The sequence below is a fragment of the Serinus canaria genome, chromosome 3 (assembly GCF_022539315.1).
Source record: "Serinus canaria isolate serCan28SL12 chromosome 3, serCan2020, whole genome shotgun sequence".
NCBI classification, from domain to species: Eukaryota; Metazoa; Chordata; class Aves; order Passeriformes; family Fringillidae; genus Serinus; species Serinus canaria.
Window position 1 is genome coordinate 16510270 of NC_066316.1, and position 16819 is coordinate 16527088.

Genomic DNA, 16819 nt, shown 5'->3' on the forward strand with positions numbered 1-16819 from the left:
TTTTCTCCCCACTTTCTGCTCTGCAAGCACTTCATCTTGGAAAATTAAAGCAACATTATATAATAAGTGAAGTCAGTATGATATTTCAAGGCAAGCCAAGGACCAGCTTTATAACTGTACTATAAAAATGCTATTAATAAAAGCAAAAATATACACATGATGCCTGCCTTCCCCTATGGATGGAAAAAAATATTATCCATTATGTTAACATTTCAGATATTCTCTCAGTTTTTCCTAAGGTTCCAAAACCAGCAAAAAACCACAAATATCTTATTGTTAACTCGTGTAATCTGCTATCACACAGTGCTCCATTTTAGCAAACGTTCCAAGGCTTCTTAAGAGAATATGTGGATAAGCAGGATTTCTGGGATGAGAAAAGGTAGAAAAATATTGTACTTTCATAGTTAAATGTTATAAAGGTGTCTAGGTTTATTTTTGTTTGGGGTCACAGGGCCAAAGATGTATTTATAAATGCATCTCACATTAAGCATCTAAATTCTCTCCTCTGTTCATATAGTTCCCCTCTCTGCTGTACCATGACTCCATAGTTTTCCCCAGGACAATCCATGCTGCAGTGTACTACTATCTTCTATGAAACCAGACACAGCAGGTGACGCAGTGCAGCAGAGAAACCCCCACGCTGGCTCTGAAGGGAAAGAGCTGGCTAGAAGAGATCAGGTTCCCTGAGTTACACCCCTCAGTGCCCTTCTGCAATCCCTGAGCTTTGCTGAGCCTCCCTATGTAGAAACACACAACGAGACATATAGGTACATAGACATTACTTAACTGCTCCTTCCTTAGGAGAAAACATGTTTTAAAGTACCATATAATTGTCTTGAGTTTTCGAGTTTGTACCCACACCATTTTAAAAACAGATTAACCAAGGAAAATATGGCTTGGCGTATTTAAGCAAATTCTTCACCTGGTCTCAGGTGATCAAAATGCATAGACACATGTTTTCATTGGAGATGAAGTATGAGCATGTGTGTGTTTTCCTTCTTTCATTTCTAGTGGTTAAAAAGAAATTAATTTCAAAATGAAAGATGGCTCACTTTGAAAACATCATGGAGCATTTTAAAACATACTAGAAAAAAATCAGTATTTTTCAAATTAATTTCATTATTTTTAATAACTTCCATGCTCTCATAATTCTTGATATTTTCATAGAAATCATTATTTTTGATTTTCCTTTTTCCCCAGCCCTAACAAGAATGAAAGATTAACAACAACATAGTCACTTCCCTTTCTTTGTTATACATTAGATATTTTGAAAAATTCACTAAAAAATCCTCATTTAAAAGTTCTGTGTTCAAAGGACTTTAAAAATTAGCCTTTCTCAGTACTATTTTCAATCAATTCATTACACCAGTTGTAAATTCTTAGAAAACTTCTCAGATCTGCCACATTTATTTAATTTCATTTTAGATTTTGTCTCACAAAATAAAGTGAAAAGTTCTCAGGCAGTTTATACTACTATTAAAAACTGAACTAACCTTATTATTCATTCAATCTCCCGCATTATTTATCCCTTTTGATTTGAAAGAAGGACTCACAACTGCAACACTACGAGTTTGCTGCAAGCCCCTGGAACACAGCCTCACCACAATTAGCCATTGATCCAGCTGCTCATGCCACACCAAGGGAATGCAAACTCCCTCCTTGAGGCTACAACTCCACAGGGAAACCCTCTAACATCACAGGCTTCTAACACTACATTCCTGAACTTAATAAACAATATCAGCTCAGAGTTGAGTTCTTAAGCTGCAGTGACATACATGCACACACTTTTATTCATTAGGAAAGTGGGATTTCTTTCCAATTATAAATCTGTTTATCTTATCTATACATGCAGATTATTTTTGGTTTTGCCATCTTTTGGTAACACAACTTTACACAGGCTTAAATTGATGCAAAAAATCTCCCATGCAGAACGAAACGCATGTTAAATATGCTTCTATTTTTAGCCCAAAATGCTTTTACTGCATGAGTAAAACCTCACAAATGTGTGAAAGACCTGTGGCAAATATTCACATTTTATGAATGGGGTTAGTGAACAATGAGCTCTGAGAAAGAAAGAAATCAAAGAAGGCACTGCAAAATTTGTAACACTCAGTGAATATGACAGATGTTACTTAATTTTAATTACTGATGACAGTATTTCAGATTATGCTTGTTAACAGAAAGAAATACAAAGGCAGACCACTGCACAGTACCCAGCTGCTAAGAGGCTGCCGGAAAGTGGTAGGAGACATCAAGATGAAGTAGCACTTTCTAGTAAGTGTGTCAGTTTCAGTGTTCTACATTCCCTTAAGATGAATCTACTGTACAAAATTTCTTCTCAGTATCTATTCCAACCATAAATAAGCAGCAGATACCTTACATAGTGCCTACTGCATGGAGTCCTGGGAAGCCATTTTTTAATTACTATATTGCAAACTGACAATGAAAATATCCTGCACAACTTTGCCACACTTCATGCTGATGAAGAGATCTACCCACATTGGTATGATTACAAGGCAGTAGCAATGTTCCGATATCTATGATGGATTTTGAAGCCTAATTATTGACTCATTTTTTCAGTCCTCTTTATATTTTAGTCTGCTTGATATTTTACAGGTTTGGCACGAACAAGTTAACTACTCAAACCTCACAACTTTCTGTGTTTGCTATAAATTTGCCATACATATGATACAGTTTCTCTATTTAATACATAGCACCTAATTTTTTCCTTGTTAAAAAGTGCTTTATTTGCTTTAATTACACTCATGAGAATGGAGAATTGAAAAAACAAATTGTTCACCTCAGGCCTCAGGTGAAAAGAAAAGGTTTCATGGCTCAGGGAATCAACATTTAGTGACTTCAAAGCTTCTTACTCCTGACCCACACTGAAACCCACTGCTTACATGTTACAAATTAAGAATTATCCCAAAGTGCTCCCAGTCAATTAAATGAAAACCAGTAGTTCACTCCTTGACCCTATATGCTCAATAGATATGTTTTTATATTTATTTTTAGAGGCTCAGGGAGGAAATATTAATGTCATTACATAACATATACATATGTTTGCATTTATGTTGCTTAAAATAATGATGTAATATCACAGTCCCTCAGGAACCCCAAGTTAATTTCTTATCTACCAAATTTAGGTTCTGCAAGCCTCTCTTCACCAGCATCAACTGCCTCACTGGGATTAAATGATTTATGCCTGCTGGGTTTCACAGAATCACAGACTCAATTAGATTGGAAAAGTCCTCTGAGATCATTGAGTCCAACCTATGACCAACATGTCAACTAGACCACAACACTAAGAGCCACCACCAGACTTTTCTTAAACATCTACAGGGACTGTGACTCCCTGGGCAGCCCATTCTAATGCAGAACCACTCTTCCGGTTAAGAGTGATGTCCAACCTAAACCTCCCCTGGCACAGCTTCATGCAATTTCCTCTCATCTTGCTGCTGGTTGGCTGGAAGAACAGACGGACCACCACCGGGCTACAAATGTCCTTTCAAGGAGCTGTAGAGGGTAAGTAGGTAAGTAGGTCACCCCGAGCATCCTCTTCTCCAGGCTAAACACCCCCAGCTCCATCAGCCACTCCTTGCAAGAATGGTTTCCTCGACTCTTACACCAGTTTCTGTTCCCCACTCTGGACTCGCTGCAGCACCTCCATGTCCTTCCTGAATTGGGGGCTCCAACTGGAACTGGACACAGCAGTCCGGGTGCAGCTTCATCAGTGCCAAGTACAGGGGGAGAATCACTTCCCCTGGTCCCCTTCCCTTGTAGTCCTGCTGGCCACACTGTTCCTGTTAAAGGCCAGGATGCCACAGGCCTCCTCAGCCACCTGGGCACATGCTGGCTCACGTCCAGCTGCCAGTGATCACCACGGCCAGGTCCTTTTGCTGGAGCCAATTTCCAGCCACTCATCCCCCATCTTGTATGAAGGGGCTGCTCTGGCCTAAGTGTAGAACCCCCCACGTGGCCTTGCTGAACCTCATACTATTGGTCTTGGCCCATCAATCCAATCCGTCTGAGATCCTTCTGCAGAGCCTTCCGGCCCTCCAGCAGAAAAACATTCCCACCCGCCATGATATCAGCCCAGAAATTGCTAACGGTAGATTCGAGGCAACTCAGGCCAAGCCAATGGCAAGAGCCCGCAAGAGGGCACATCCTGCCCCTCTGCCCACGGCTGGGCTATTCCTCCCACCAGCTAGAGGGGCAGCAGGGTTTCATCGCCACACGGCGACGGCAGCGCCGGGCAGGAGGACCCGGCAGCGCCTCACGGCTGGTGGGGCGGGGGAGGCGGGGCCTCAGTTCTCCGCCGCGCCGGAAAGCCCGTTCGCCCGCCCCCACAGCGCGGGGCCAATGGCCGCTTGAGGCGGCACGGCGGCGGCCAATTGGCGGCGGTTTCGCGACCCGCCCGGCAAAATGGTGGCGCCGCCGGTTGCGGGATGGGTGCGGTGTCGCCGTAGTGGCCGCCATGCCCAGTAACCGGCGGAGGGGGCTGTCCCTCGGGCCCGCCGCCCTGAGGAGGCGCAGCGGCGGCGAAGAGCAGCTGCCGCGGCGGCGGGTGGAGCTCCCCGTGGAGGAGGGGCCGGTGGAACGCGGCGCGGGCCGAGGCCTGCCCGCCGGGGAGGCGGCGGCGTGCTCGCCCCGCGCTGCAGGTACGGCGGGAGCGGCCCCTGGGGGCTCCGGCCCTGCCCGCCGTCTCTCGAACCGCGGGGGAGGCGCGGCTGAGCCGTGAGGAGGGGCTGGTGCGGTGTAAATATCCGCTCGCCCGGCTCGCGTGCCCTGGGAAGGGGCTGTTACTATCAAGGGCAGGCTGAGCCAGTGTGCCCCGGGGGCCAGCTAAACCAGTGGTATCTGGTGTGCGTTAAGAAGAGCATTGTCAGCAGGTTAAGGCAGGTATGCCTGCTCCTCTGTTCAGCCCTGATGATGCCACATTTGGAATACTGTGACCATTTCTGAGCTCCTCAGGACAAGAGGGACATAGAGCTCCTGGAACAGGGCCATCAGAGAGCTACAAAGTTGGTTAGTGGTTTGAAGAATGTATTTTTCGAGGAGAAGCTGAGGAAGTTGGGCCTCTTTAGCCTTGTGAAGAGAAAACAGAGGGCACATCGTCAGTGTGTGTAAATAGCTAAAGGTAGGGTGCAAAGAGGATGGACTGCTCAGTGGTGCTGAGCAGTAGCATAAGAAACAGGCAGAAACTGATGCACAGGAAGTTCCACCTGAACATGAGGAGGAACTTCTGTACTGTACGTAACCATGCACTGGTGACCGTGCACTGGAACAGGTTTCCCAGAGAGAGTGTGGAGTTTCCCTCACTGGAGGTATTCCAGAACCTCCTGGTCACAATCCTGTGGTATGTGCTCTGGGATGACCCTGCTTGAGGGGGAGATTGGACAAGGTGTGCACTGTGGTGCCTTCCAACCTGACCTATTCTGTGTCTCCCACAGCAAATACTGAGAGCTAACTGAGAGGATAAAACCTCTATGGCCATGCTAGGCACTTCAGGGCAAAACATCCTCTAAGATGTTCCTCCCATAGTAATAGCATCTTCTAAATTATTTCTGTAGGCTTTCACATCTACAGCATCATTTCTAAAGGGTAGGGGTGACTAGATGAGTTTCACTCAGGGTGTTTAGTTAACTTACTGATCAAAGGCAGCTGCAAGCAGGTTTTGTATACCTATATTCTTGCTTTTAATAGTCCTAGCTGGAAGGGCCCAGGGGAGGAAATATAGACAAATGTAGGTATGACCCAGAATAGGCCCATTAAAATAGTAGCTCAGCTCAGACTCTGGGGGAAAGACACAAAGCAAGCAAGAACACAAAATATTCTCTCATAGAGGTATACATAATTTTTCACTTAATATATGATTAAGTCAGTGTTCTCTCAAGTGTAAGAACTGACATCCTTGCAATCAGATCCTGGGTGCAAAGGTGTCAGTATCTTGTAATTTTCTCTTACCTCTATAAGAGATATAATTGCCAAAGCTAAGGATAAAGTGGGGATATAATTGGCAAAGCTAAGAGTCCTGTATTTAATGTCTAGTTATGTACAGTATTCCTGTTGTGAGTAAAGGAATCCTGGTGAGTGTGAACTTGATTTTTATTCTAGATGTTCCTCATGCATCTTCTTTTGCCTTGACCTGTTCTGTGTTTTAAGTGATTTTTACCTCTTATTTGTTGTTTTTTAATAAATATCCTCTTTCTTTTTACACAGAGCCATGCTTACATAAAACACCAAAGAGATCATTGAGTAGAAAATCTCGAATACCTACTTTCAGCTCTCCTATTAATGACACTGAGACACAGCAAGAAATCTTTTGGGATTCTCATTCACCAGTTACACACAGATTAGGTAATACCAAAATCCAGACTTCAGGACATCTGTTTGAGGCATGCAGTGGGAGTGTAGCAAAAGTTATAAATGATTTTTTGGAAGAAGGTTCTTTTCTCTTATAAAGGTTGTTTGATTTTACTTTCATTAAAAACCCATAAATTCTTCAATACAGCACTGAATCAAGCTCCTATGTCTACAGGTTTATTGGAATTATTTGAGATGTACTGCACTTCATAAACTGGATAGATTGTTCAGAATTTTAAGAAGTTTGTTTGTTTTCATAGGCAATGGAAAAAGCAAGCAGTCTACCAGTAGATGCGCAGTAGAAATTTCGGAAATTGTTAATCGTATTGCTCCTCAGGTAATTGTAACTTTCTAAAACAGTGCTGTGCATGTGCAGTAATCAAAAGAGAGTAGTGTTTCAGCCTTAGCCTTGGTTTTAGTTACAGTAGTGTCATGGTAAGAGTTGGGCATGTAGAAAACTAGTTTATAGAACAGGATTGAATTAAAATAGTAAGCATAGCATTTACTGTTTGTTGTGTGAGTCACAGATGCTGTAGAAAAGGACACATGAAGAAACTTTCAGCAGTTCTATTTTAGAAAGCTTTGCTTTCAGGATATGAGTTACTGCCCTTGGTCTTAAGAATACTGTTTATTTATCCTTATTTACTCATCTGTTAAAAGGTAAGAGTTTTTTCAAATACTGGATTTACTTGGCAGTTGTTTTTAAGCATTTTGAACAGTCTTGATTGACTGCTGATTTACAAGAACATGACCGAGATGAGATATTTTGCAATAATATAAACATAGTAACCTTGCTTCAATATTATAAATAATTTTCCTCTTTACCTCAGTATCTCTTGCCCTTTCCCTCTTGCCATGAACCTGATGTCCACAGCCCAGAAAGTCAAAACTGAAGTGCTGTTGCGTTTTAATTACAAGAAGAAAAATGTAATTCCTAAAATAGATCTGTAGTATTTAGCTTGCAAAATTTGCCTGCTTTTTTGACGGGGCTATTTAAAATATATTTACTGTTTAGCATATTTGTGAGGAATTTTACTAGAAGAATGGAAAATCATACCTTTTAAATAATTACAGTTCTTCCGTAAATGTAATCTGCTGCTTCTATTTTTCTTTAAGCAAAAATAAATTTTAAAAAACCTTAAATTATCTTAAATTATCTTAAATTTCTTAAATTATCTTAAATTTCTTAAATTATCTTAAATTAAAATAAGAGAACCTATTTAAAACTATCCTAGTAGATAGTAAAGTTCAAATTACTTTTGCTGGCTTACACACTGTAATTTCCTATGTCCTATTGCTCTGCCCCTCTAAACAATTCATCACAGTATTGTATCTCCTTCATTTCAGAATTCAAATTCAAGCCTGAAAGCTTGAAAGCTCTGAAACAATTTCATTTAGTTTCTAAATGTCACTTAATTCTGTTTAAAAGCTCTTTTTTTAAATTAGTTGTAGTGGGAGAAGTCAGATTTTTTTTTTGTTAGCATACAGAATGTAATTTATTTTAAAGTCTCTAATTTGTTGGTGCTGCTGGCCTCTCAGCCAGCTCCCTAGTAGTATACTGAAGTAAACTAGATGGCAGCTTGTAACGTGAATGTAAACCTGAATTAGACTACTAGACTTGCATGCCAAAAGTATAATTCAGTTATTTTAATTTTAGTTCTGCTTTAAATTGATATAATTTAAGTGATACAACTATCCGTGGACAATGTTGCAATAATCTCACTTGGTTTTGCTCTTATCTGTGGCTTTCAACAGGTTTCATCCAGTTTATTTAGTTTAGCAACTTTTAACTCATGAAAAATGTGTGTCTAATCCAGTCTTTATCTGAAATCAAATTTCTAAGCATTATAAATCTAATTATACAGGATGAAAAAGCAGCCTGTAATGAAGACTCCCTGTTAGGAACATGGATTGGTGAGGATGCTATTCCCTGTACACCTATAGTAGTAAAAGGGCGAGCTAGGACGAAGTTAAGTTGTACAAGGTAAGTTACAGTTTTCTCTTGCTCATCATAGCTGGGCTTTCATGAAGAAGGCCATGTGCTCTTCTGTGTATAGTGAACTATATAATTGTACATTAGCATATAGCTTTTATCTGTGAGCTTGTTATGTCTTCTTGCAGGGGGGTGTATGTTGACTGCATATTGGAAGTAGTGGGATTTAGTCATACCTTTGTAGTTGTTAAACTAGATAATGAGCAGCTCATAGGTCATGTAACTGAACTTGGCCAAACTTTCTCAATAGCTCTGACTTTATTTTCTGTATTTTCTTTTTAATCCAGAGATCTTAAAATAAAAAATCCTGAAGAGGAACTCATGAAATTGGCTAAGGAGTTTGATAAAAATCTAGTAGAGTTAGATGCTGTTCAGGAGCAGGAGAATCTTGGTCACAACTTCATCCAGAGCACTTCAGAGCCTTCAAGTAATTCTAAAGATGAAATAAATACAAAGAACCAGAAATCACTCCTTGGTGAAGGATCTGAAACAGATCCTGCTGCGTCCCTGAAACCAGTTGGACAGAGCACTGGCATCCAGGTGGCAGAGCCCTGTCAGTCCAGCAGTCAAAAGTCCGTAGACCTTGAGGCTGAAGTAGCCCTTCATGCTCTTTTTGACTCTTCTACCCAGAAGTGCAGCGGACAGTTGAGCCAAGGACTGTCAGGTATTTCTTTAAATAATAGTTTTCATAAAAGTACGTTAGAAGAGGAGAATCTTCCTGAAAAAGTTGAAGAGACACAGCATGGTAATTCAGAGGCATATCAAAAAGATACTCTGTTTGCAGTAGGAAGCATGGACCAGACTGTACCAAAAGCTGATACTGACACCCTGACAAAAAAAAATCCTTCTTTGAAGACACAATTGGTAGTCTCTGCTAAGCTTGCTGGAGTAGCTAATGATGACTTTGATGACTGGGATACAGATCTTTTGGCAGATGACTCTTTTGTGATGCAAATAACCCAAAATCCTGAGCTGATAAGTACTGAAGAATCACCACAAATTCCTGCAAATCCATTTGTGCATGATTTCAGTGATGCTAGCAGAACAAAGCAAAGAAGTAGTGGCAATTCAGTAACTCTTTTGGGGACTATAAACAAATCTAACAGTTTGCAGTATTCACCTTTGAAACATTCTAGTAAAAACTCACAACATATAAAATCGTTGTCTTTACAAAAGCCATATAAGACAGAAAATGCCAGGACAGAGACCAAGGCCTTGTATGGTAAATGTGATTTTAAACCAGATAAAACTAAATCTGTTTGGAAGAGTACCCAAAATAGTGATTTGAACTATGTTCCTGTTTCAGTGCAAACAGAAATGAAGAATGGTAATGAATCTACTAAGCCTAAAAGCGATGCTCTTCCTCTTTTTCCTTCAAGATTTAATCCTCATAGACAATCAGCAGGAAAACCTGGGAATAACATTCATACTGTTTCCTGTCAGTCATCCAGTGTTTCTACCAACATGAAACCTAATGATCTAACCAAAGGGATTAATCAAGCTAATACAGGTCACTCAAATCAAGTTGAAATACCAAAGAAATGTCCTCTGTCATTTGGTGACTGGAATGAACCAAAATACTCTGATGAGATACTAGGTATGTTTTGTGGATCCGATAGTCTTTGGGATGCAAACTATGAGGATGATGAATTGTTATATCAGGTGTGTGATGATATAGAAAGGCAAACTCAGAGCCAGGATGTTAAACAAGGAAATGAAAACATTAAAACCATTCAAGGAGCCAGTATTAATTCCAGATCAAATGCTGATAATAGCTTCCCAGCATCTAAACAAGGGCTACCTGATCTCCTCTTGGTGCAAAAAACAAATGCAAAACAGGAGGCTCTCTCACTAAATGATGCCTGTAGGAATTCATCAAAGACAGTGGATGGGCTGGCCTCAACAGGTCATGTGAACTGTAAGAACATCTCAAATCCTCTGACTGAGATCTCAGGTCCTTCTGTGGCGTGTAAATACACACTCCCTAAAAACTGTCATCAAGATGCTTCTGAAGATACTGCAAAGACTGTTTCAGGGAAATGGCACAGGTCAAATTCTGTGCCAGCAGGAGAGACCGGTTCTGAAGTAAGTCCTGTTAATGCAGTAAATATTTTTAGTAGAAAAGCACTCGACAGCTCACATTTCTTGTATAATTTGGAAAAGATTCCAGGTAGCACCTCTGGTAACAAAACTTCACTCGTGCCTTCAAAATTTAAGTTCCGAAAGATTAACAATTCTCAGGGTGGTCATCTTGTAGGGTCTGAAAGTTCAGGGAATCATTCTGGCATTGGAATTACTCTGCAGGGTTTGGAAGGAAGCAAGAATCAGGTGAATGTCACTTTGCATCGCAAGCTTGACAATAAGAAATCACCTTTCAAGAGGCATCTTTCAGAGTCTTTTGCACAGACTACATCAGGTATTTGTCTTTATTGTATCACTGTTTGTCTCCTTACTGTAGTCAGAATGTCAGAGAAATTCATACTGTATTGCAACTTAAAATAGGCTTCAGTATTCCTCCATTCAGTTAAGGTGTTAGCAGATATTATAAATCTAATTATACAGGATGAAAAAGCAGCCTGTAATGAAGACTCCCTGTTAGGAACATGGATTGGTGAGGATGCTATTCCCTGTACACCTATAGTAGTAAAAGGGCGAGCTAGGACGAAGTTAAGTTGTACAAGGTAAGTTACAGTTTTCTCTTGCTCATCATAGCTGGGCTTTCATGAAGAAGGCCATGTGCTCTTCTGTGTATAGTGAACTATATAATTGTACATTAGCATATAGCTTTTATCTGTGAGCTTGTTATGTCTTCTTGCAGGGGGGTGTATGTTGACTGCATATTGGAAGTAGTGGGATTTAGTCATACCTTTGTAGTTGTTAAACTAGATAATGAGCAGCTCATAGGTCATGTAACTGAACTTGGCCAAACTTTCTCAATAGCTCTGACTTTATTTTCTGTATTTTCTTTTTAATCCAGAGATCTTAAAATAAAAAATCCTGAAGAGGAACTCATGAAATTGGCTAAGGAGTTTGATAAAAATCTAGTAGAGTTAGATGCTGTTCAGGAGCAGGAGAATCTTGGTCACAACTTCATCCAGAGCACTTCAGAGCCTTCAAGTAATTCTAAAGATGAAATAAATACAAAGAACCAGAAATCACTCCTTGGTGAAGGATCTGAAACAGATCCTGCTGCGTCCCTGAAACCAGTTGGACAGAGCACTGGCATCCAGGTGGCAGAGCCCTGTCAGTCCAGCAGTCAAAAGTCCGTAGACCTTGAGGCTGAAGTAGCCCTTCATGCTCTTTTTGACTCTTCTACCCAGAAGTGCAGCGGACAGTTGAGCCAAGGACTGTCAGGTATTTCTTTAAATAATAGTTTTCATAAAAGTACGTTAGAAGAGGAGAATCTTCCTGAAAAAGTTGAAGAGACACAGCATGGTAATTCAGAGGCATATCAAAAAGATACTCTGTTTGCAGTAGGAAGCATGGACCAGACTGTACCAAAAGCTGATACTGACACCCTGACAAAAAAAAATCCTTCTTTGAAGACACAATTGGTAGTCTCTGCTAAGCTTGCTGGAGTAGCTAATGATGACTTTGATGACTGGGATACAGATCTTTTGGCAGATGACTCTTTTGTGATGCAAATAACCCAAAATCCTGAGCTGATAAGTACTGAAGAATCACCACAAATTCCTGCAAATCCATTTGTGCATGATTTCAGTGATGCTAGCAGAACAAAGCAAAGAAGTAGTGGCAATTCAGTAACTCTTTTGGGGACTATAAACAAATCTAACAGTTTGCAGTATTCACCTTTGAAACATTCTAGTAAAAACTCACAACATATAAAATCGTTGTCTTTACAAAAGCCATATAAGACAGAAAATGCCAGGACAGAGACCAAGGCCTTGTATGGTAAATGTGATTTTAAACCAGATAAAACTAAATCTGTTTGGAAGAGTACCCAAAATAGTGATTTGAACTATGTTCCTGTTTCAGTGCAAACAGAAATGAAGAATGGTAATGAATCTACTAAGCCTAAAAGCGATGCTCTTCCTCTTTTTCCTTCAAGATTTAATCCTCATAGACAATCAGCAGGAAAACCTGGGAATAACATTCATACTGTTTCCTGTCAGTCATCCAGTGTTTCTACCAACATGAAACCTAATGATCTAACCAAAGGGAATAATCAAGCTAATACAGGTCACTCAAATCAAGTTGAAATACCAAAGAAATGTCCTCTGTCATTTGGTGACTGGAATGAACCAAAATACTCTGATGAGATACTAGGTATGTTTTGTGGATCCGATAGTCTTTGGGATGCAAACTATGAGGATGATGAATTGTTATATCAGGTGTGTGATGATATAGAAAGGCAAACTCAGAGCCAGGATGTTAAACAAGGAAATGAAAACATTAAAACCATTCAAGGAGCCAGTATTAATTCCAGATCAAATGCTGATAATAGCTTCCCAGCATCTAAACAAGGGCTACCTGATCTCCTCTTGGTGCAAAAAACAAATGCAAAACAGGAGGCTCTCTCACTAAATGATGCCTGTAGGAATTCATCAAAGACAGTGGATGGGCTGGCCTCAACAGGTCATGTGAACTGTAAGAACATCTCAAATCCTCTGACTGAGATCTCAGGTCCTTCTGTGGCGTGTAAATACACACTCCCTAAAAACTGTCATCAAGATGCTTCTGAAGATACTGCAAAGACTGTTTCAGGGAAATGGCACAGGTCAAATTCTGTGCCAGCAGGAGAGACCGGTTCTGAAGTAAGTCCTGTTAATGCAGTAAATATTTTTAGTAGAAAAGCACTCGACAGCTCACATTTCTTGTATAATTTGGAAAAGATTCCAGGTAGCACCTCTGGTAACAAAACTTCACTCGTGCCTTCAAAATTTAAGTTCCGAAAGATTAACAATTCTCAGGGTGGTCATCTTGTAGGGTCTGAAAGTTCAGGGAATCATTCTGGCATTGGAATTACTCTGCAGGGTTTGGAAGGAAGCAAGAATCAGGTGAATGTCACTTTGCATCGCAAGCTTGACAATAAGAAATCACCTTTCAAGAGGCATCTTTCAGAGTCTTTTGCACAGACTACATCAGGTATTTGTCTTTATTGTATCACTGTTTGTCTCCTTACTGTAGTCAGAATGTCAGAGAAATTCATACTGTATTGCAACTTAAAATAGGCTTCAGTATTCCTCCATTCAGTTAAGGTGTTAGCAGATGTTCTAAGGAGAATCTGGAGGTTATTTTCTCAAAAATTAAATTGTCTTGATGCATATCTTGAATTCTTGTCATTCAGGACACCTGTTTCCCTTCCACTTTTCTAAATACCTCACACCCTCTCTCCATAGACACTCAGGTTCCCTGGGGTCAATTATAGGCTGATGCAGCCCTCAGAATACTAGCTTCTTAAACCGTTACTTAAAAATACTGGTATTTTGATGCATAGTAAAACCCTAGTTAATGATGGGGAAGAAGACACCAGGTGATACAGAATGCCAGTTTCTTTATATTACTGTACACTGGAATTTGGAACCTCAAATCACTTGATACTTTTCAGAGCTCAGCCTCTATTGTTGTTTGCCCTGTGACTGAAATTACCAGTGAAATATTGTGTTATCAGTCTAAACACTAAGATGCCGCTTCATCCAGAAGAGAGATCAGTCACTTCTTTATTGCCAAGAGACCATCAATAATATTCCATGCTCAGTGTTATTTACTGGGGAAATGGAGAACCAGTCAAGTGCTAATCAGTCTTATTTTTACTTATCTCGCAGCTTGGCAAAGTTTTAATCAATATTCATTCTGATAAAACATGCCTTAAAGAGTGTCCTGTATTAACCTCCATTATAAAGAAGCACTGTTGCAAAAGCAACAAAACAATTAATTATTGAAAAATGAATATTTTATCTGTTTCTTTCCTGCCAGAGAAGTGTGCAAATGGAAAGTAGCAATTTTTGATTATAAGGGGGAAAAAGGGAGATAACTAGTTATTCTGTGGAATGTTCTAGAGAGTAAAGGAATGAAAGAAAATAGCATAGATTTTCTGTACAGATAAACCATAGCTTTCTTCATCTTAAATTTTGAGGGAAAGGATGTTAACCAAAAAATGGATATTAAATGATCCTTTCAAAAATTGATATTTAATTTTTCATTGACACTTTTTTGTGAGAAGCAAATATACCCTTTGTTCTATTTATTCACTTTGAATACTTATTAAAAATACATTAATTGGAAATTGGTGTATAAAAAATGGTAAAATTATTGATATGTGCCAGGAAGTGTTCCTGTTGGTTCCAGTGAGGTCAGGATTTTATAGTATGGGAATTTATAGTTCTGTAACACACCATATAAAATGCTATGCTTAGCTATCATGTTCTTGTCTCCTTTGTCAATTTTTATTGCTACTTTTGACCTTTTTTCAACCTATCTTGTTTTATTTGTGTGACACCTGTACTGTATCTGACCCCTGTGTCTATACTATCTCCACGTTCAAATCTCTGCCTAACTCACTAAATTGTAGAGCCCTTTTCACTCTGATAGCCTTAACTTTCTTAACCCATCACCATCTCCTATGTTGACTCTGATGTCATAAGGTTCATTTGAAGGGCACCCAAGTTTCCTTGAAGCAAATGTGTGCATCCCAGTGTTTTCATTGGGAGGTAGTAATCAGTAGCACTGCAAAGGTCATGCATCTTGCCCCCTTCCTGCCTAGGGGACAGGATAGATGAGCCATTTTTTACTTGGGTGCCCAGTGTGTCAGAATAAAATGATCCTGCCATAGATCTTCAAACACTCGAAATGGCTAAGTTAAAATATGTACTGAACAAACCTGAAGCTCCTAATACATGTTTTTTTATTTACAGTGTCTGTGGTAGAACAAAAAAATAGAAAATGTTCTCAAGAGGAGATTGAAAGAAAAAAACAAGAAGCTCTTGCACGAAGAAAGTCCAGAACACAAGCATTCTTTAATGATGCTTGATCTTGGAGTGTATTTTGTCTCTGGAGTAAGCTTTTGGTAGGGAAATACTGTCATGCTAGAAGACACTTTTTGAACTCTGTTCACAGCTATTGATGGCACATATTTTCTGGTTTTGAATATAACAAGATCAGGAACTGAATAATACTTGGGAGGTACTTTTAATTAAAAACAATCAGTTATAAATGTGTAGTCCCAAACTACACCAGCTAGATGAAGATTCTGTTGAGTTCACATGTTGAAACTATATGGCCTGAAAATCATGAAAGTATTGGTATAAACACATAATGAAGGTGTCAAAAACAGCCTGGATGTGTTTTGGCTGTATTACTTCAAGTATTCTAATCTATAAGAAGACTCTCAAATACACACAGGCTAAGAAATACTAATGTTTGCTCTCAGGTAAAAGAAAGTTTTAAAATTTTGGATTAAATAAACTACAATCTAAGAAACATCCAACATCAGAAAACTGATGGAAATGAACAGACTTCAGAAAGTATGCTCAGTTTGTCTCTTACCTGGGGTAAGAATTGTACATAGAAGAATTTGTTACGGAAGTTTCATTATGTGAAAAGGTGTCCTTCAGAGGATATGTTATATTATTTTTAATTCCTTTCAGGAAGAATTGGAAATACCCTAAGGAAATGAGACCACCTTTTTCTAAAGGCACATTACCAACCTAATTAAAAAAGGTAGCCTATGCAATTTTACCAAATCGTGATCAAAACATAATACACCAGGTGAAATCTCAACAACTATGCATCAGTTTAGCCATCTGCGTTGTGAATATTTTCAAACAAAGGCTGTTAAATTATAAAAATGCTGTGTCATGTCATCTTAAGGGTCTGATAGAATTTTTGATCGGATAGATGGGTGTAGGTCTCAGACTGAAAAACTGCCTCTGGGTAAGCTGCAAGATATTTTTCAACTGAGAAATGTTTATATGTAAACATGTGACACTCTGAAAAGTGACTGTAATTTTTCTTTGTAAATAAATAACTAGGAAATGTTCCTCCAAAGGTTGGAGAAAGCTTTTGATTTCTGTAGTATGCTATTCTTGCAACTCTTGAAAATGTAAGTACTGTATATTTGTAAGTCATCATTAAACTGTTTTTCACATTTCTCTAGTCTGTTTTTTAAAATACTCTACTACAGAAACTGGTAAAAGGGAGTGAAATGGGGATTCCATATGGGCTTTACCTGAAGCCCTCACTTGGTAATTTCCCTAATTACTTGATACCTCAATTTTCTACCCATAGTGGTGACAAAGTGCTTCCTTTGATCTTTGATCCATTTAAGCTAACAATCCTTGATGGACAAATTGTTCCAAAACACAAGCAGCTGCAGTGCAGTCCTAAAGTATTTAACTGGGGTCTTTTTGCTTGTATTAACCACCGTAGGATCAGTGTCAGTAGATTAAGGCCACCAAAGCCCATGCAGGTGCCCAGTAAGCGTTAGAGTCTGTGGCTGCA

The 16819-nt window shown here is 39.6% G+C and overlaps 1 protein-coding gene across 8 annotated transcripts; it reads left to right on the plus strand.

The window, feature by feature from the left end:
• The first annotated feature begins 4423 nt into the window (after window positions 1-4423).
• ETAA1 (ETAA1 activator of ATR kinase) lies at window positions 4424-16469 on the plus strand. 8 transcript variants are annotated; one of them, XM_050972652.1, is made up of 7 exons: window positions 4424-4661; window positions 6223-6360; window positions 6627-6703; window positions 8232-8350; window positions 8647-10444; window positions 10664-10775; window positions 15235-16469. In XM_050972652.1, the coding sequence occupies exons 1-7, from the start codon at window positions 4478-4480 to the stop codon at window positions 15348-15350; spliced, it is 2544 nt and encodes an 847-aa protein (XP_050828609.1). In that variant the 5' UTR covers window positions 4424-4477; the 3' UTR covers window positions 15351-16469. The 8 variants fall into 8 exon arrangements, with proteins under 8 accessions (XP_050828609.1, XP_018776653.1, XP_050828608.1 ...); XM_018921108.3 differs by lacking the exon at window positions 10664-10775 and adding an exon at window positions 13354-13465; XM_050972651.1 differs by lacking the exons at window positions 8647-10444; window positions 10664-10775 and adding exons at window positions 11337-13134; window positions 13354-13465.
• The last annotated feature ends 350 nt before the right edge of the window (window positions 16470-16819 follow it).

Bases quoted from the DNA above. Each gene is read 5' to 3' on its own strand.
- ETAA1 (XM_009096276.4), top strand. From the start codon at position 4,478: ATGCCCAGTAACCGGCGGAGGGGGCTGTCCCTCGGGCCCGCCGCCCTG. The intron at 4,662-6,222 runs GTACGGCGGGAG...CTTTTTACACAG, and splicing joins GTGCTCGCCCCGCGCTGCAG to AGCCATGCTTACATAAAACA. The intron at 6,361-6,626 runs GTAATACCAAAA...TTGTTTTCATAG, and splicing joins ACCAGTTACACACAGATTAG to GCAATGGAAAAAGCAAGCAG.